We start from the raw sequence: 21,204 nt of genomic DNA, 5'->3' as shown, positions 1-21,204 counted from the left end.
AGGAGGCACACAAGGCCCTATGAGAAAGATACCAGAGTGGTCAAGAGGCAGAAAACAGGAGTCGGGGCAGTTATGTGCGCTGCCAGGAGTGGAGCTGGGGCTGGGAGCGGTGCACGCAGACCATGGTCTTTATTGGTGTTTCCTTGGAAAAGTCAAGACAGGGCAAGAGAACAACATAGGATAGAATAATTTGAATAAAAAAAAAAAAAAGAATAATTTGAATAATTTCTGTGGGCCTTAGACTACAGGGCTGGTCCCTAGTTTCCTGGGATGATAAAGTCAGAGGAATGAATATAGCCTACGAGGGATGCATGGGCAAGAAAGAGGAGGTAATTCCTTGCTGTCTTTAAGAATCGGCTAGCCCAGGAAGGCATGCTCTCCCCAGTCAGACAGGATTTTTAAGATTTCAAAACATGATAAGGTATAGGAGGAAAAATACATACACACACACAATGCAATTGGTGCTCTGATGTTTTAACATCATATTAAGGAAAGTTTGGGATGATAGTAGTGGAGGTTTTTAGACTGGGCATAAGTTGCCTTAAACAGCATAGAAAACATTTTATTTTGAGTAGAGAGGAAGAATAGAAGTCAAACTACAAGGAGACTGGTCCACAGGCTGGTCCATAACTACATTTCCTATCTCCATGGCAGGAAAAATAGAGCTGAAATTTTGAGGACTTTAACAATATCTTGGTGGAATTGCAAAGTTTGTTAGAAATATGTTCAGTCAAGGTGGCAGGTCTGGCAGTTATGTTGTTGAAGGGTATGAAATATAAGTTAGTAAAATATATATTAAGACGAGTGGTTCTGTGTGTAACCAAGGAGAAACAGTGGTTTGGTGGTCATGGTCTGAGATGCAAGGTGGAAGATCATGGCAGAAAGCTGGAAGTGGATAGTAGGAGAAGGCAGTGGGAGGGTCAAGTGTTGACTAATATGGAGCAGGTGCCTCCTGGGGAAAACAATAATTTCCATTAATTCTTAGAATGGTACAGATAGTAGTAACTTCTACCAGATTCCTCATTAGGAATGGGAATGTAGGGATGTACATTTGAGAAGCAAGGAATATACAAGGATCATAAGCTCAGAAACAAAATAGAATCCCTAATGTCAAAAGAAGAAAAGCAAACATGCCTTGTGTCCAATTTCTGCCTAAGGAGAGGCAGACCTGGAACATGGTTTGGGTGAAGAGCTTAATATCCAGGGCAAAGTATCTGACACAGTGGCCAAAGTCCTCTCCAATGGCTAGTCTTGGGCAGAGACCATGTCATCTGAGGTGATATCATCTCCAGCAGTGAGCTCCTGGGTCAGGGATGTTGAACTGGGGTATTCTTATCAAGTGAGTACTTACTGGAATTGATGTGGGTCTCAGCATTTGCCATGTTTGGTCGAAACAAATGTTTACTGGAGTGTAAATGAGTGAAAGCACCCAGACCAGGAGTAATGAGATCAAGACTTAACAGAGTTTTGTGGGGCTTTTTTGTTTTTGTGGAAGTTGAGATTCAAATGGGTCCCATGTCAGATGGCAGGTGCCTGGCCCAGGGGACATTCTATGACTAATTGGTCCTAAAAGAGTATAAATTGGCTAGCCTAGGAGGGAGCAGTCTCTCCCCAGCCAGGAAGGCTTTTGAGATATCTAAACATCATAATACAAAGAACATTTTCCATATACATATTAAATCCCTTGACATTAAATCATATAAAGATGAAATAGCAGTGAACTTTATGCTCATAATTAATAACATGAACAAGTAAAAATCACCATGACAAGTCAAGAGAGATTACAGAAGAAAAGAGCTTTATATTTCCTGCTTTTTGAACAGTGAACCACTCATTTATTTTGCACTAGATTTAGCAAATTATGCAGCTGGCTCTGGCTTATACATTTCTGGTAGGAATGTAGATGGTATGACCATTTTGGAAAATAATTTGGTGACTTCTTGTAAAGTTAGCCATGCATTTACCACATGGTCTGGAAAGAAGCTAACTGAGCTAACTTGGTCATATTTGTACCCTTCTGAAGAAAAGTGAAAGAGATCTTATGATCAGCAGCCCTACCAGTAACACATAGAATGGAGGAAAACTAATTCCCCTAAAAGAATGGAGAAAGGGATGCTAAGCAAGCAAAAATAATGGAGGCAGAAAATGAATAAAGAGAGAAGCAAGAATATTCTATTACAGATGGGAGGGCTCCAATTTCAGGTTGCTGCTTTGATTCAATTCCTTCTTTGATTCAAGCCTATATTAAGACATTATCTAGGAAAATGGCTGGTTTCTGCAAATAAGTGTTTGTAAATTACACCTGAGGCAACCAAACAGATTAAATATATTGAAACACATATGGGCTACTGATCCCTAAGGAGCATATGTTTGCTTAAAAGTAGTGTAACTAAGAAGCAGGCTTCAGCTCAGATTCCTAAAATAGTAATTCATAATTCATATGAGGCCCATCAAGGGCCTGAAATTTTATGTTGCTACCCAGAAGTTTGGTTTCATACCTTGAAAGCCAGTTGACTGATACCCTGTGACCCAGCTGTGGGACCAGTCTAGAAGCTTTGGGGACTGACTACTTACTACTGGGAGGACAAAGACAAGCTGCCTGTGAAGGTCTAGTAGTACTAGACCCCAGCATGGTGGAGGAAAGAATGCCATTCTGCCCTTATTCAGAAGGTATAGGTCTATCCTGTCATGGGTAGCAGTCTGGCCCAAACTGAAGAGCCTCCACTGTAAATCTGGAGAACCAAGGTCTGTTTTTGGCACCGCCATTGGCCTTTTGGTTGACTTGGGCAAATTATTCACTTCTCCATACTTTAGTTTCTTCCAAAATAAGCATAAGTTATTCTTAACCAACCTACTCTCTTTGTGTATAAAATGAGATAAGCAGGGATCCCTGGGTGGCGCAGCGGTTTGGCGCCTGCCTTTGGCCCAGGGCGCGATCCTGGAGATCCGGGATCGAATCCCACATCAGGCTCCCGGTGCATGGAGCCTGCTTCTCCCTCTGCCTGTGTCTCTGCCTCTCTCTCTCTCACTGTGTGCCTATTATGAATAAATAAAAATTAAAAAAAAATAAAATAAAATGAGATAAGCAGCACAAAATCTCTTTGGGCAAATGAAATTTCATTGAGAATTAAGACGACTTGTTAGTTATTAGTAACACTAGAGAACGGAGCTGGCACCCTCCCCTTCCCTTCCAGATTATTGGCAATGGGAGAGGATCAAATAAGGATCATGTTTGGATTTGGAAAATGACCTTTCAATATTTTGCTATTCATGAAACAAGGATCAAAGAGTTTTGTGGCTATGCCAACTTCCTGAAAACCGAAGGACTGCTATGAATCCAGAAGAGGCATTAGTTGTTAAAACTCAGAGATGGAATAGTCTAACAGTGATACAAGGCAGCTTCTTATCTCTTGCCTCACAGCATCACTAAAACAAAACAAAAACAAAAACAGAAATGAAAACCTTTAATGGATTCCCCAAAGCACAGACTTTACAGAAAAGCTGAAGGAGAGAGAGAGTCAGTGAGCAAGAATAAAAACAGTCTGGTACATTCAGGAAGGAAAAATAGAGACATTATCACACTGGCAGATACTGAGAATAAATAATGAACAAAAGTACCTCAAGGCTTAGCCAAATGGATCACAAAGTGGATATGAGTCAGCAACACAAGTCCTTTTATTAGTAAAGGTCAAGACTGAATACAATGCTAATATTTTATGATGTTTATGAAGCACTTAGTATGTGCCATGGACATTTAGTATATACATGCTTTAATCCCACTGTGTAGGTGTGACGTTATTCAATTTCACGAATGAGGAAAATGATGATCAGAAAGTTAGCCTTCAGCCCAGGGCATGATCCTGGAGAACCCAGATGGAGTCCCATGTCACGCTCCCAGCATGGAGCCTGCTTCTCCCTCTGCCTGTGTCCCTGCCTCTCTCTCTCTCTCTCTCTCTCTCTCTCGAGAATAAATAAAATCTTAAAAAAGAAAGAAAGAAAGTTAAAGTACTTCCACAAGTTCCCGTAGCCCATATTGTGGCAAATCGGAGACCCACGCTGATATCTCTGGTCACCAAAGTCTGTGTTCCTAATCCCAATATTGTAAATGGACTCCAAAAGAGCTCTCTGCCCACAGAGAACATGGGTTGCAGTTCTGGGCTTTGGCAAAGGGGCTTGGCAAACCTGATTCAAAGGATAGCAGTGAAAGAAATAAGATTATTTAATCTGGAGAAAAGAAAGCTAAGATCTGAAGCAAGGTTAACTTATCTGATAGCAATTGGAATAAAGGAATGGAAAACCATACAGGTTTCCAGGAGTCAAAGTAAACCACGATCAAATCGTGATTGTTTCTAGAAATGAAGAGTGCTAAATATCTGTTGCAGTCATGAAGATGCACCCCTCAAGAGAACCTTGACAAGGAGAGCATAAGTGACTGAGCCTTCAGGTGTCACAGCTTTTGGGTCTGCCCTGACACTCAGGCCCAGGACATGCTCCCCCAGGCTACCCCTACCAGTGACTGAGCCGGAGGAGGTACAAGAGCTGGGCCATTCCTCCCCAGTGAGGGACTCCTCTATCAGCCTTGACTTCCCACCTGACAGTCATACAACTCCACTGCAATCTGAAGCTTCTACCCAAGCTTCCTTCTACCCACCTCCTTTCTTAGGTAGCATACCTACATCCTAGCCTAAAAGTTCTCCTTACCTACTCCTGCTCCCTCCCCATTCTCCTTAACAGGTCTTTCCGCAGTAAATCCCTTGCATATAATCCCGTGTTGGTTTTCACTACTCAGAGACCCAAACTGATACAATATTGAGTGTGTAGTGAAAGACAAATAATACCTTTGTCTTTAAAAGCAGGTGTGGCAATTAGTGATTGAGAAATTTTAAGTAAGGCTCTCAGGGCCCATAGAGAATGTGCTTAGAAGATGGCCCATCTTCCCTTAGACCTGAAATTCTAGGAGTCTGTATTTGGGGCATAAATATAACAGGTTGAATGTTCTTAGCTTTTTAAATTAAAAAAAAATTCACCGCATTATTTAAGTAAGAATTATGACCTTAAGGTGTTATCTGAATGATAATGAGAAATGCCTGAAATGATACCTTCATTGCACCTGTCACCATCTGTGATTTGAACCTGCACTGCTCTAACAGATGCTTTTAAAATTATTGCAAAAGTGAATAGGAACCAATACTCTTAAGTAACAGACAGCTGCAGATCTGAGGCTTGAGCCCTCACAAACCAGCTTTGGAACTCTACTGAAGCCCTGGAGCAGCATGACTCAGCTCAAACTTCCCCAAAGTCTTAGAGTCAGAGCCCACAGCTCAGCATTTGTCCTGACTAGGTTAGAAGAGGTCTTTCCCTATATTGAGTCATCAGCCTTATAAGACCAATAGACATATTTTGGCAGTGAATACATGGTGTCAGAGCTTTGAATAATTCTTCGTAATAAAGACATCTAAAAAATTACAAGGCTATTATTATGTCTTGCTTTAAAAAAATAATTCTTCGTAATAAAGACATCTAAAAAAATTACAAGGCTATTATTATGTCTTGCTTTAAAAAAAATTATTTATTCATGAGAGGAACATAGAGAGGGGGGGTGGGGTAGCAGAGACAAAGGCAGAAGGAGAAGCAGGCTCCCCACAGGGAGCTGGATGCAGGACTCAATCCCAGGTTCCAGGATCACAACCTGACCCGAAGGCAGGGGCCCAAGCACTGAGCCACCCAGGCGTCTCTTATGTCTTGCTTCTAACCAACTGTGTGACCTTGAATTATTGAAGCTATCCAGATTCTCTCTCTCTCTCTCTCTCTCTCTCTCACACACACACACACACACGCACACGCACGCATGCGCACATGCATGTATGTGCACACACACACTGCAAGTTAAGGGGGTCAGCATTTTAAGATCAGTGAAATTATAATCCTCACCCCCTATTAAGGGGTTAAAGTTATTCTTTGTTTCCCATGAGGACTGAACATTTAAGAAAATACCTTTTCATTGGGATATTGTACACTTCCTTTAGATGTATGTGGTAATTATCCCTCTCTGTATACTTAGTCAAGAAGGCTAAACCTCTGTTCTCACCTGAACAAACTGTTTAAAGAGCTTCATGATAATATTACATTGAATAAGGCATTTGCTATCATCAGCTCCAAAGACATAAACAACTCTATCAAACAGTCACACAAAATAAACATTTTAAGACTAAACCTAAAATCTTTTCTTTGCAAGAAAAAAAAATCTGAGTACAGTTTTGGGTGAGACACATTCAGAATTAAGCTATAAAAGGGCTAACCTGTTCTGCACTTGCAACCACCAAATTCCTCTCCCACTTGGCTATGTGGTTCTTCCCACAATCAAAATGACCAGCCTGTCTGCTTACTCTTTGGCTGCTTTACCCTTTGCCCCCTCCTGGTTGTTAGGGATGGGAGTCAGGAGAGAAGATGGAAGCTGGGAGAGACAAGAAAAGCAGAGTACACACAGCCAAAGCAACATTTTACCAAGCAGGGTGGCCCAAGGCAGAAATTCCATCCAGTTTAGCCACTGTGGTAAGTGAACAAAGCAGCAGCAACAGGCCAATGAGGAAAGGGCAATTTGAAATTTGAGAAAGGCATCCTAAGGGCACCTGGCTGGCCCAATTAGTAGACTTGTAACTCCTGATCTTGGGGTCATGCGTTCAAGCCCCACTTACATTAAAAAAAAGGTGGGGGGGGGGGGGGAGGAAAAAAAAAGAAAGGCATCCTTTTTAGAGTCTCAAACACTACTATTTGAGATAAATTTTTAAAATATTTCTTCACTTTCATTTTTGTTCTGTTAACTTGCAGGAATATTAGGTTTTTCTGCTCTTGCCGGCACTTATATTTCAGAAACATTCTAGGTAAGGTAGATTTTATCTGGGCTGGCTTGGGAGCCTTTCCCCTCTTGCCTAGTCACAAACATGGCATTGTATCTATAGTAAATGTGTTCTGAGTTAAAAAAAAAAAAAAAAATCTTACAAACAAGCTTTTAATGTAAAAGCTATTTGCAAACCAAGGCCTACCTATATATGGAACTTTTATTCATTTACTTATTAAATATATACTGAGTGACCTACTATAGGTACCAGGCATCATGCCAGGTGCTGAGGATAACTTCAAGGAACTTTCAGTTCTTTGCAGAAGATATAGTGTAGCTGAAGGACATAATGGGGAGATGAGAAGGGCCACATCGTTACTTTCATGGGCTCTCAGCACTTTTGCCTTGCTGGGGTCTGGAAGTTTGGCACATGCCAGACAGAGGTGCCTATGTGACCAATCCCCAATAAAAACCTTGGGCACTGAGCCTGTAATGAGCTTTCCTAGTAGACAACACTTCCCTCATGTCCCATTTGGTGCTGGAAGAATCTAAGTGTGTCTTGTGTAACTCCCCTGGGATAGGACTCTGGAAGCTTGCCTGGTTTCCTCCAGACTTAATCCCATGTGCCTTTTCCCTTTGTCTCCTTTCCTTATAATAAATCTTAGCTGTGAGCTATAGGCTGAGTCCTGTGAGTCCTCACCAACCACTAACCTGGGGGTGGTCTTGGGATCTTCCAACACAGAGTTATCAGAAACACTGGGCACTTCAATGCTGGGACTCAGAACAGAATTAACCCCTCCCAAGCTACATGCTTGCGGTGGATGGGCATGTGACCTGAACCCACTGATCAGAATGGAATGGTCACTCTGCCTCATCCTACAGACAAAAATGAACATATCTCCTTCCTATTGTAAAGCACACTGAAATGCAGCAAAGGGACATGGGGGGATTAAAGAAAAGCTCCCAACTACAACATAAGCAAAATCTATTTAGCTAAGAATTAGAGATAGGAGTCTAAAAAAATGCTTAAAAAAAAATCCCTAAAGGTGTTATAAGGGCCAGGACTATTTCTGTTAGCAAATCAAGAATAAAAGATTTCTGGCATGTGATACAAAAACCCAAATGAAATTGTTAAGATGCTAATTAAAGTTTTAATTAGATAAAAAAGCCCCTAACCTGTTGTACAGAGACTTACGACTGTTCAACATTAGGGCAGTCCCCAACATCAAAATGCTAAGATCAAAGCTGGTCACTAACATTTCTTCCAACCTTTGAGCCCCTACCTACCACCTACTCCCACCCCTACCACCAATAGGGAAATTCTCCATGGAGGTCTTTCTGAAAGTGGCCCCAATTCAGGATCGGGGCCAGCCAAATTGGCTGACCAAATAACTTATTCTACATTCAGATAAGAGTGTCAACAAAGAGATGCTAACAAGACTCATTATTTCTATCATTCATCCTACTAAGCTTGTTCAGCAAGATGTGTGTACATTCCCTACCAGTAATGAACGTAATCAAGGACACTTGCTTCCCCCTTTTTTGTTTGACCTTTATTCTACTTCACTCTATCAGGTAGGTAGAAGCTACATTTATCATTTATCCCATAAACTGGATGGTAAGGGGTCACAATTAAACCTGGTCAAATCCAAGCTAATGGAAGGATGGATACCATCCGGAGAAGCTGAACTCTTTTAAGAGTTGCTGAATAGTGTCACTTCACAATATAGAGGCTATATATAAATTTAGATTATTTCCCATGGGGGGGGGAGAATGTGAAAACATTTCGCAATTGCACAGAAGACAGTTTGATTAAGTAGGGGTAGTTTTGCAGTGAGAAGAGTGTGTGTGTGTGTATATATATACATATATGTATATATATACTGGGCAACGAAGAGCTTTCTTGGTCTTCAAATGAGACATTAATACAATAGAGGAAAAATACACCTAAAAGCTTTTTTTTCATTTTGGAGAAGATAAAGGATTGTATTTAAAAAAAAAAAAAAAAAAAGAGGAAAAGAAAAGTATAGGGGCCAACTCAAGGGTCTTCAGAGATTTAATGCTCAAAATAAAATAAAAACCTTGCTGAGAATAATTATTGCTCCCTAATTATCCTAAGGGCAGCTAGTCAAGGCCTAATACATCCATAGTAACTGAAAAGAACTTACAATCTGCCTGTAGAGATGGAGGAAACAATCACCACTGACACTTGCAGTCATGTCCTCTGGAACATGGGGCATTTGGCCTTCTCAGTGATGGATGGCTCTGGCTTGCTGGGAAATCATCTTCTGTCCTAACAGATAAACCAGCGCTCTGACTTCCAGTGTTATAAAGGATTGTGGAAGTGACCCCAAATGAGCTTACCGGCACTGCAAAGGGAATAATTACCGCCCCCCCCTTCACTTGGAGCACTATTTCTACATAATTTCTTGCTCCTCTGACCAGACATTAGTCTGAAGATTAGAAATCCATTAGAACTTCTCATGTAGGAGTGATATTTGTGAAAATGCCTCAGACTCCGCTTTCAAATTATGATCCTTAACACAGGTTCTTCAGATGCCTTATTCATCTCTGTTCTGGTTACATCCTTACAACACAGATTCTGCTTTATAACTTTCAGGAGCAGTCTGCTCATCATTTGTGAGACAGAAAGTATGTATTTGCATAGGAAGATTAGGGTAATCACAAAGACATGCCATCACAAAGTCACAAAACTAGAAAAACATCTTTAGGAAGGAGTAAATTAGACTGAAAACTTCCCAAAGCATTTCTGCTTTTCCAGAACACAGTTGAGTGGGAAAAGCACAAGCTCTGTAGGCAAATGGTCCCATGATTGACTCTAAACTCTGCTGCTTATTATGTTAAATGGCAGTAATACTTCAACAAGATCTTGGGAGGCTTAAATTATAAATTCACTTTAAATACTGAAAGGAAAATAACCTCAGAACGAATAAAAGATATTCAAGTACGGGCCAGTGCTAGGTGAAACTACACAAAACTGGGATACAAGAGGGAAAGCAGCTGGGAACCTGATGGTTTTGAAATAGAAGTTTGCAAGACAGCCACACAATAAAAACAAGCTCTAATGACATGACCTGGAACATAATATTCAAATGAAGAGTTTTAAGCCATTGTTCCTTTCTATATTGGAACCGTAAGGGGTACAATCATTGCTAAATAGAGGCTATAAATAAAGAGCCTTTGTATTTGTCATCAGCCTCATTTACTGGGAAATGAGTGAAAATATGATAGAATACATTTCTTTGTTCCCAACAAGGGTACCAATTTACAAAACATATTAAGCCTTCCCGCTGTTTTCAGGGAACTTTCCATATAGTATAGAATCTGGTATTATTTCAAATGCCTATTTGGGATCCCTGTACATGCCGGTGCTACCACATCTTACAAAGGACTAAATCAAACAAAGAAGCAATGTGCTTTTATTTTTCTTCTTTATCCCTACTTTTTTCATTTCCCCCTTTGTTCTTCTCTTGATCTTCCTAACTGACCAAACCAGGGGAGGTAGAACTTCCTGAAGAATATTCCATATGAGCAATAAATGCTGGATTTAGTCTCTTATACTGGGAACAAATGGTAACACTGAAATGAGTGCAATACACAAATAAGGCTATGTTCAAGATAAATGTCTCTTCTTCTATTCAGGTGATTCTCCATCTGTGAATATATCACTCTCCCACTTCTTCATACTGAACAAGAAACCAAATAATGTCCTTTTTTCCAACATTTTTACTTCCTTCTCTTTCCAGTTTCACTGCCATCACTCTAGGATAGAAAACAACTTAGGATGATGGTAACTGATAATTAAATGATCACAATAGTTCTTTTATTCGTTTCTTTTCACTCTCCTCAGCCCCCATTCCACTGAGTACTACACTACACCAATTTTCCTGAAACATGAAAGATGATCTTATCATTCGCCACTAAAATTCATCAAGAGACATCTAAAACCTGTAAGGTAAAGTAAAATTTCTTAGTGGGGTATTGAAAGCCTTCAAATGTTCCAGTCCCATGTCCCATAACTGAACTATATAAACCATTTACTCCAAGTCATGACTCATATTAAAACCTTTCACTCCAGGTGTTAAATGCACTCCCTAAAAATTTCTGTGTTGTATCTTACCTGGTGAATTGAATATAGTTACTCATCAGAAAGAAAAACTAAATCTTGAGATACATGTAAATCTTACAGAACCTGGTCTTGACATATTTGTTCTTGTGATTTTGCTCAAGCAGTATCACCACAGGAAAACTGTGTCATATTTTCATAAACACAAAAGTCATGTAATTCATTAATTCATTTTATCAACTGATTTTCAGTTTCTAAGAGCAAATATCCTCTTGCCTATGAAGATAGAGACTGTCCTCAATAAATCCTCAACACCTGTAACACTGCCTGGGCACCTTGTAGGTGCAAAAAAAAAAAAAAAATTATTTTTTAGTAAATAAACCACAGGGGACCAAAAGAAAAGAATAGTTCACATACAGCTTTGTTTTAATATTTATTGGTAGAAATAGATCTTCAATGCATACTTTTTGTGTTTATATAAATTCTACATTCTCTTAAGGGTTTTTTGTTTTGTGTTATTTGGAGTTTTTTCACCTCCAAGAGAACTTAACATATTATCTATGCATTTGAGATTCTTCATAGACATTTTTTTTTTAGATTTTAAAAGTAAATTTAAGAAACCATGCATATTGTATACCTTACTTAATATAATCCAAAGAATTGTCTGCACGTTCAAAAAATTCACAAAAAGGCTGAACTCAAGTTAAATAATCTATATGTACTAAAATGTCCACGTTCCGTTTCTGAGTAAAGAAATACTTGTTCAGTATTACATATTGCTTGCTGTCTAGTAAGATTGTCAGAGACGCTTCAGTAAATTATCTCTATTTTTAAATATCTTAATCTACTTCCTCCCAGAGATGATCCTGTAAATGTTAAACATTGTGCCATATGCAGTAATAACCCAAAAACTTAAATAAGAACCAAACTGGTAGTTTTTTAGATTGAATATTTTAACCTTAAAATTATATATCTATATATACATATATGGTATGTGGCATATTAAATTTAACATTTCAAGTAACTTAAATATATTTAGCAAACATTCAGCAAAACACTCTTTCGTGAAAAGATATTGTCCTTAGAACAAAAAGTGAAAGGCTTATTTAAACACCGATGTCTGGACATGGTACTAAGCCTATGGAACATGAAAGTCCAAGTAAAGTCTGCTGTGCTATTAAGAAAAGGAAGATTTATTTTTAACCGACTGACTTGTGCAGATACAAAAGTGCTTAGCATGACAAAATTACCAAAATAAAAACATTTTAAAGATTATTTGGTTCTAGCAATATTAACTATTCTGTACTTGTGGGTAATTTAACATTTGCCATTTTAAGTTTTATATAAATTTTCTTTTTACCAAGTTAAAAAAGCACACAAAAAATAGTTCAAACTATAATAATCTGTTCTTTTTCATCCTGGTTAAGCTCATCACAAATAATTCAACAAAAGAGCGCTTAAATACTCAGCTCTACTAAAGTGTAATATTTGAATAGACCCAACACCTCACCCATTGTTTGCTATGCTGGACCCTAAAACAGGCTGCCGACAGATGGGGCAAGTGCAATTCTCTGAGAGCCATCGGTCAATACAATGAATGTGAAATTCATGCATGCAAGGTAATTGCCTGAGCTTGTTTCCAGTTACATAGTCACTGATACAAACACTACAGATTTTACCTAGTTCACTATCAATACTGTTATGCTCATAGTTCCGGGTGGAAAGATTGTCAATCTGCTCTTTGGTTAAACCACGTATGTGATCATCATCATCACCTTCATTTAGTAAAAAGAAATGAGCAAGGCGAAGGATAGGTAGTGTTCCAGTTTCAACTAAGTTATTTGAATTTCGCAACTGCCTGCCACCTCTAGTATCACTGTTTCGGGCAGGAGGCTGGGTAGTCTCATTTTCACCATGCATTGCAGTGCTGTCTTCTTGTGCCCGCCTGTTTTGAGAGGTACCTTCACTGTGCTGGCTGATGTCATTAACTGCACCTATGTTACTCAGACCTGAGTGCCTCTCTGGAAAATGCTGACCATGTCTCTGAATCTCTGACTCAGATTCAGCCTCCATTAAAGAACTCAATTCTCCAAAACCAGTCATGATCTGCCTTAAAATTGACCGAAGAGCCACTGATGACGGTTCAACAAGCTCATTCTCAGAAATCCTACGAAGAGGAACTGTGATAGTACTAACATAGGTTTGAATACCCGATCGCTCTAAACGAGAGATAGTTCGGCGAAAGCCCCCACTATTGCTTTCAATAGTGACTGTATTTTCTGCTAGCCCTACCCTAGATCGAGTTCTGCTTGCAATACTATCCCGATCTCTGTTTTCTCCAGGACGAATCCTTCTCACTTGGAGGTCCAGTGTGATTGTTGGATGTCGTCGTGCAGCAGTTGAGGATCTGCTGGATTCTTCTCCTTCTTCTACTGTTATTCTTGACACAAGTCTTGAGTTAGAGAATGGAGCATAGGCAGTACCTCTACGTTCCCTATCTTGCTCTAAAAAGACACGCGTTATACCTCTCCGCCTAACAGACCTTCTAATGTTTTGCTGTAAAGGTCTACTTTCCCTCTGTGAATTACGATAAACAGTGGTGCCACTTTGTCTCTGAATTGGTGAACGGCTTCGACTACTGAAAGTAGACCGTAATCTTATTGGCTCTAATCTTTGGTTTGTATTTCTCACTGTAACATTAGTTCTAGCCCCATTTTCCCACACATGTGCTGCTCCAAACCGTTGCCCCTCCCTTTGCCTGAGTTCACTACCACCTGACTGGTTTGTGTGACCACTGAAATTGTGTGGACCACTAGTTCTAGTAATGCCAACTGCTCCCCCGATTCCATTTCTTAATCTTCCTAATGTTGAGAAAGATCCTTCTACTGAATTCTGCCCCCTTGAGCCAAGCCTAGTCCTTGGGATGTTGGAACTACTATCACTGAAATTCACTGAGGTTTGGCTTCTTGTTCGCCTAGCCACAGGACTAGCCGATCTTTGTTGCCTACTTGTAGTATGATCCCTGCTAATATCTGAGAGTGGAATGCCTGTATGATCTTCACCATGAATTTCAATTCCTCTATTCTCATGATTTATGTGTATTTCCAGACTAAACCGAAACTCTCCACTGTTTGGGTTTGTTCGACTCACAGCTCTCCAAGTTTGGTTCCCATTTTGTCCACTTCGAGTTGCGTTTCCTGTGCGTCGAAAGGTGTTCAACCATTCTAGCAGAGAATCTTCATTTGAATTTTCTCTAGGGACTTCTGAGTCTGGAAAGCAAACCAAGTTAACTTAAGATCAATTCCAAAAATCTACGCTTGGACTTTTATTGAAAACTTACAAGATAAAATTTTTATCAAATTAAGTTATATTTAAGAGCATCTGTGCATTTTAATGAATGAAAAATGGGAAAAAACTGAACTTTCTAAAAGGTGTATACTGTAAGCATATTATAATACATTCCCATGTATTATAAAAATATACTCTTTGCAAAGCCATGGAGAAATCCTTACTCTTACTTTCTATATGCCTATTACTGGGAAAATATTAAGGCAAATGAGAAATAGATCCAATACTAAAATTATATATTTAAATTGCTTTACTTTAAAGTCAGTAAAATATAGTGGCAAAACTTATATATAATTCATCTTGAATTTGTGGAATCCTTCTAGTAAAAGTAACTCAGCATTTTTGCAATTACATATTTTTGTAACCTCAGGAATTTTATCCTATTTCTCAGGAACTGCCAAAAATGTTTATCTCAAGAAATATGGCTTTCTGAATACAATATTAGAACTACATAGGTCTTTATGTAAAGCTGGGAAACTTTAGGCATGTTATGTAATGACTGTATCCTTATCTGTAAACTGGAGATAATAAAAGCATAAACGTCAGAGTTATCATGAAAATAAGACACTGTATATAAAATGATTAACATCACCTGGCACATAGGAAGCATTTGATAAATGGTAGCCATTACACATAACATATTTTCTGTTCATTTAGAATGTAAGCTCCATGAAGATGAAGGGTTTTGTCTTGTTTTATTTACTGTTAAATCCCCAACTTCTACAACAGTATCTGGTAGAAATCAGACTCTCAATATTGTTGAATTAATCAATTTAGAAATAAATGTGCCCCTGATATACTTTTTTGACTATAATTCTGCCTCTATGGGAATTTTTAACCAGTGGATTATATATATAAAGGAAAAAACTCAACAAAAAGCATTCTAATGCACATGAACTATACAGACTTTAACCTCAACATTTATTCTACGCAAAAATGGCTGTTAAATGAGATTGCTTTGGTTTCACGTCATTACTGTAATCTTTTATAAAAAACTATTTTTTTTTTTTTTTTTTTTTTTTACATGTTAAAGCTATTAATCAGCTTCTGGTGTCAATAACATAAAGAGCAACTTTAACCATATCTAAAGATACAAGCTATTTTATGTATGGTTATGTACATTTTCCATTAAAACATAGTATAGTAAAAGGACCAGTTTTACCAGCTATAGCAATATAGTACAACTCTCATACCTACATATACAGAAAAAAACGACCCCCTCATACCAGGGGTCTCATACCTACATATACAGAAAAAAAAAGAATTAATATCCAATTTCCATTTTAATTTGGAAAGAGACAGGAATAAAAGGCAGGTAAAAAGCATTCTAAAGGTTATTTCCTTCTTTAATTCCTAGAACATTGTGATGATATGTATATGTAAAAGAGTTCACTAATTATCTAACAAAACCTGTCCTGCCCTTCTCCCATTGTATGCATTATAATGGTCACATGGGCAGCTGGGCAGCTGGTGTGGCCATGTGACTAAACTCTCATCAGGGAAATGGGAGTGGAAGTGATATATCTCACTTTCGGGCTGGTGCCTGACTCTCCTTCTGCAACCTAGACCTGCCAGGTAGAATCTGTGTTGTGACTGAGCTTGGTCATGCAAACAATACTATGGAGCAGCAGTGTCCAGTGAAACTTTCTGTCGTAGTGGAGATGTTCTACATCTGTGATAATATAGAAGTCACTAACCACATGCAGTGACTATTGAGCACTTGAATGTGGCTAATATGAGTGAAGAAGTGAATTTTAAATGCTATTTAATTTTACTTAATTTAAGTTTAAATGGTCACCTGTGGCCAGTAGCTCTGCACTGGATGGCACATTTGTAGAACTACTCTGCTGGCTTCTGGAGTCAAGTTTGCCTATGTTCCCTGGACTATTAACATGAAAGAGAAATAAACTTCTATCTTATTAAACCATTGCATTTTTGAATTTTTAACAGTCTTTGCCCATCTAATACAATAATCTTGATATAATATGTGAAACACCAAAAAAAGAAAAAAAAAAGTGAAACTACCAATAATAAATACCTCTAGGGAAGGAAATGGAACTGGTAAAAGCTACATTAGATTGACTCTATTTTTAATTCTTCATACTTTTGTTTAGTTTGGGTTTTTTTTTTTTTACACTTTATTTTTCGTAAGGACATCTATTATGACTTAGTGTTTGTTCAATAAAATGACAAAACAAACACAAAAACAGTAAAAACAGTAGACAGGTTTCCTCACTTAGTCTTTCTGGTATTGCTCTGTATAAATTTTCAGAAGCTAAGTTTAGTTCTACTACATTAAAATAAGTAGTGTGTACATTCTAAGATTAAAAAGAACTATGCTGGTAATTAACTTAATTGTATACTAAGAGCTCCCTAAAGGCAACCTGTGTGTAAAATATTTGTATTCAAACCCTGTCCTATATTGCCTAACTATGCTGTTTTGCATATTATGGGTAAATACTATCTGAGTATCACATTAAAATTGGAAGACATGAAGAACAAACATACAAAAGATCCAGTAAGTTCATATCCACAATTGCTCCAATCAAACCTGCTTCTATTGGAAAGGGGTCCACAGTACCTCTGGTATTTGTCCCATTTCTCAAGTCAGGCTGATTTGCTAGTTGTTCCTTGACTCCATCTAACCGCTGTTGTAGTTCTTCTGACGTTATTTCTCCTAAAACAATAAAAAATTGCTCACTGAAAGTAACTATTGTAACCTATTGTTTTATGAGAATTCATGAAGGGTAAGACTAATCCTCAGCAATCTATTAGAAGACACTCTATTATTTTCATGTTCTATTAAACTGAAAACAGTTAAAAATATTTAAGTGATACAAGCATATATCATTTTGGTTGTGTTTCATTTATTGTTTTATTAAAATGAAAAAAAAAAGATTTAATTTGATTAATTTAAAAAGTCCTCTCAGCTGATACACTTAGGAATCTATAAGCTTGATTCATCGATTCTTGTCAGAGTTAAAAAGAAATTTAAAGGGAATATTTTGAGAAGAAACTTTGAATCTTTATTTGCTTGAATTTTACTTCAATAGTTCATTATATGGGTTATCAATATACAATGTGCAAATATGCAATTACAAATATATTCTCTGCAAACATACAAGTTTCAATTAGTTCATTTGTGAGATGAACTTATAAAAAATTCATGGAGCACATCTGACTCTTGGAGTGTTATTAATTCAGCTGAATAAGTTATAAAACCTCAAATGAGTTAGAATTCGGTTTTAAATATTTTATCTGTACAAGTATCACTTAAAAGAGAAAGAGGACCCTATATGTAAACATTTGACACCATTATGTATAATAAGCTATTTGTTAGGTTGGCATTGTATGAGGCATTGTGCCTCATGTCTAAGATTCATACTTACTTATAAAATATAGAAGTAAGCCAGTGATGTTCTATTTTGTTAAACAGTCCTTAAATTAAAAAAATGGTGCATTATATTTTGGGAGAGGGAAGAAGGGGGAAAACTCTCCTTATTTTGAAACTCCTTTCTACAATGATAACAAAGGTGTCTCCTCTTTTACCCATTTCTTACCAGGGGTGCCTAAAAGATTGTGGTCTCTCATTAGCCTATAATCTTCATCATTGAGTTCATTAATAAACTGATAATAGGCTTCTTCTCTGTGGAGACGCTCTTGCTGCCATCTTCTCTCACCTTCACGATGATTATGGTCTTGAGATGAGGCTTCTTCACTACCATCATGCGATCTAGATCTAGACGGATTCATACTGAGATTCCTGGCTTTCTTTTCAAACAATATATATGAGATTCAAACTGTTAGTCAGGGACTACACATGGCTTCATATTTTTAACTTACATCTATTTTCATTTTTAAATTTCATCCTCTACCCATATATCTCATATGCCAAACCTTGCAGTGAAGAATACATGTAAAATGAAAAACAGCTTCTGGGCAATAGAATTCAACTGGACCTACTTCTTTGCTCAAAGCCATTGTTTAAGTCAGACTGGATCTATTTTATCACTCATTTCTAATATCTGAAGACCAAAGTGATTATCCTTTTTTTTTTTTTTTTAACCTCTTTCACTCTGGTAAAGTTGATCTAAAAGCCCTCACATTGATGTTTCAAATATCTGGGTACTTCATGTTAGCATACAAATTTTAAGCTGAATTATACACTTTAAGCCTAATTTTAAATTATCCTCTTTACTCCGTAAGCAAAGAGCTATTGGGAGGCTATCATCTACATTTATTTCCAGCAAAGGTATTCTTCCTAAAATAAAACTCATGTTTGTAATATTATACTCCACTGTACTTTGTTGAGGTAAAAATAATTTAGCCTACTGTATCTACTGAACAGATTGGGAGTTGGTCTCTTACACCTAACAGGACACAGTACTCAATGCATGGCTCTGAGGGCTGGAAATGTACAGCAGAGCACTCTGTGTCTCCCCACAGCAAATCTCATCCCTGGGCCTCGAATTGTTAGTCCCAGAGGTTTTTGAGGGCCCATGAAACTTCCTGGCCTTGCCTAGGCAAACCTTGTATTTGGATTATACTTCAATGCCACTCCTTAGGGGCTTAAACTATAAAGAAACTGATGGGGAAAATTATATTTGTTTCATAAATACTTTAGAATTTCTTAAACATGTGTATTTAGTGAGTCAACAGTTCTCACCTGGTAACGCACAGCAAACTTACTTGAGGGAATTTTTGAAAATACAGATGCCCAGATCTCATCTCTAACCCTAAATCAGAATTTTCCAAGCTAGGGCCCAGGTCTACCTGTAAGAGCTAATTTGAGTTTTCTGTGGATGAAACAATCTATTCCTTGACAATGTCTGGGTGTTAATAAAGGGTATGTGTAATATGGCACACGACTTAATCGAGGCTGGAGAATCAAATAGCTAGGTGGCCAGTGAAGCAATTGTTGCAGCTCTGACTCACTGCTGAAGCAAATCACTTTACATATAAAGTAAATTGGTCTACACGTCTAAACTACACCTGAGTAAGCAACTCTCCAACTTCACTTACGTTCTAACATTTGATTACAAATTCAAGGATTTTATTACATGATTTATATACAAATACTAAGGACTTATTGAATGATTTTATTACGTGATTATTATATATTTTTAAAGGAAAGATCTAGTAGCACTACACCATCGTTTAACGCCAATTAACATGTTTTAAAACTCAAGATTTCTTTCCATTTTCAGAACAAACAAGATTAGGCCATCACGAGCAAAGACCACACTCGATAGGAACAGCAGGAATAGGATTTTTGTACTCAACAACCCAAACATTTGAAACCTGTTCTAAAATCAAGCTGGCCGAATATTATTCAAAACTTTAAGAGCTGCTCCTCGAAATGGTAATTTTCTTGCACGATGAACCACAACGAAAGAAAAGGAATACCTTATTTTCCTTTCGACATGCTTTTAATATATGGCATGGTATCCGTCCTTCAATTGTTTGTGCTTTTTTTGAGAGCTGCCCATCTGAAGCAATAAGAGAGAACTGAATTATTCGAGAATTGTGGTCTCTCTGAAGGACAGGAATGGCTAGCAAAGTCAAAGCTCTGCTGCAAAGTCAAAGCAAAATCTTCAGCGGATTGAGAGACACTCACCTAGAAAATTAGATCCCCAAACAATTAGGTCATCCGCACCTCCCACAAGGCCCCCTTCTCCCACAACGGAAACTAGGCCTTCCCTCCTGCGAGTCACAGCTCCCGGACCGCGGCCGCCGCCGCCGCCGCCGCCGCCGCCGCGCCAGGGCCTGCCTGCCTTCCTAGCCTGCTCCCATTCAGACGTTACCAGGCTTAGGGGTCTCCAGCTTCCTCCTGAACCTTCACTTTCTCGCCACCCCCGCCCTCCGTCCCGCTACTGGTTCCTTCCCCGGCCGTTGCGACGGAAGCTCGCGCCAGTGCACGGTTCGCACTACAATAAACAAACCGGGCTCCGGGGCCCAACCAACCTCTTCCCAACCGAGCCTCAAGTAACGCTTCCCTTAGCGACCTGGATGCCCACAGGGAGCAGGTGACGGACGGCGCAGCTGAGCCAATCAGCGGTGCGGGGAGCGCATGAAGGGCGCAGCTAACCAATCGGAAGAGAGACGGGGGGGTCGAGCGGGGCGTGCTTTCCTCGGCGTCTCCCGGAAGTAGTGGCCGGGCCCCGAGCCTCTCCCCGCCCCCCACCCCCCGCCCCCCGCCCCAGCCCACCTCGTCCGGCGCCGGGCGGTCTTGCTCCGGCCCACAGGAGAGTCGGCGGCGGGCGGCACTCCGCCGGGGGTCCTGGGAGGCTGTGACCGAGAGGCCAGAGGGGCGCGCCGCCGGAGGCCGCTGCGCCCCGTAATCGTCTACTGAAAGGAGAAGCCGGAAGTCCGTGTGGCAACTGGGGGTCGTCCAGCTGGCGGGGCGGCTCCGGAGGAAGGACGCGGGCCCCAGCCCTTCTGCCCCCGCCGCCAGGGCCCCCCTCGGACCAGCAGAGACGCTGCACCGCCGGCTGGGCGCTCGCCGGTGCTACTGAAAATTGCGTCCGGCGGGGTGTAGGACGCTGGCGTTCCGCGTTCCGTCCGGTCAGTGCTCGAGGCCCGGCGGGTGGTCCCAGGGCCTCGTGGAGAGCCAAATGCCGGGCGGCTCAGCGCTCCTGCAGCTGCTTTCCACCCTTGGGAAGGCATAGCTCCTACCCTGCGCTATGTTGTGGCCAGTTTGTCGAGCCTGGCTACGGAGTGCCCCCCCAGCCATCTGTTCCACCTCCCTCCTGCCCGGGTACCACGTAACTCATCAGCCAGGCTCTTCTCTTGATTGCTCACGGGCACCTGGAAACTGCAAATCCCAGCCATTCCAGAGTGCTTTTGTGTTTCTTCACTTTCCCGCTAGGAATGCACTTGGAAACTCCTCGCGTTCATGGCCCTCGTTTTATTTGCTTAGATGTGCCACTTA

At 39.7% G+C, this 21,204-nt stretch overlaps 1 protein-coding gene across 17 annotated transcripts in view; it reads right to left on the bottom strand.

Annotated features, from left to right (window-relative positions):
* Positions 1 to 20,783, bottom strand: part of RNF6 (ring finger protein 6) — a 29,120-nt gene extending 8,337 nt beyond the window's left edge. For 6 of the 17 annotated variants that reach the window (XR_005378447.1, XR_005378449.1, XR_005378451.1 and 3 more), the window contains exons 1-5: positions 20,238 to 20,306; positions 19,680 to 19,762; positions 17,834 to 18,044; positions 16,855 to 16,950; positions 14,076 to 14,194 (exon numbers count right to left, since the gene is read on the bottom strand). Coding sequence is in view for 10 of the 17 variants with exons in the window: in XM_038573435.1 (XP_038429363.1) it covers positions 12,432 to 14,194; positions 16,855 to 16,950; positions 17,834 to 18,026 (2,052 nt within the window). In the remaining 7 variants the exon portion in view is untranslated. The other 11 variants (XR_005378450.1, XM_038573442.1, XM_038573443.1 and 8 more) reach the window with 11 other exon arrangements.
* Between the last annotated feature and the right edge of the window lie 421 nt (positions 20,784 to 21,204).

This window comes from Canis lupus, chromosome 25, assembly GCF_011100685.1.
Source record: "Canis lupus familiaris isolate Mischka breed German Shepherd chromosome 25, alternate assembly UU_Cfam_GSD_1.0, whole genome shotgun sequence".
NCBI classification, from domain to species: domain Eukaryota; kingdom Metazoa; phylum Chordata; class Mammalia; order Carnivora; family Canidae; genus Canis; species Canis lupus.
The sequence above is the reverse complement of the archived record's forward strand: the minus strand, read 5'-3'. Positions and strand labels throughout refer to the sequence as shown.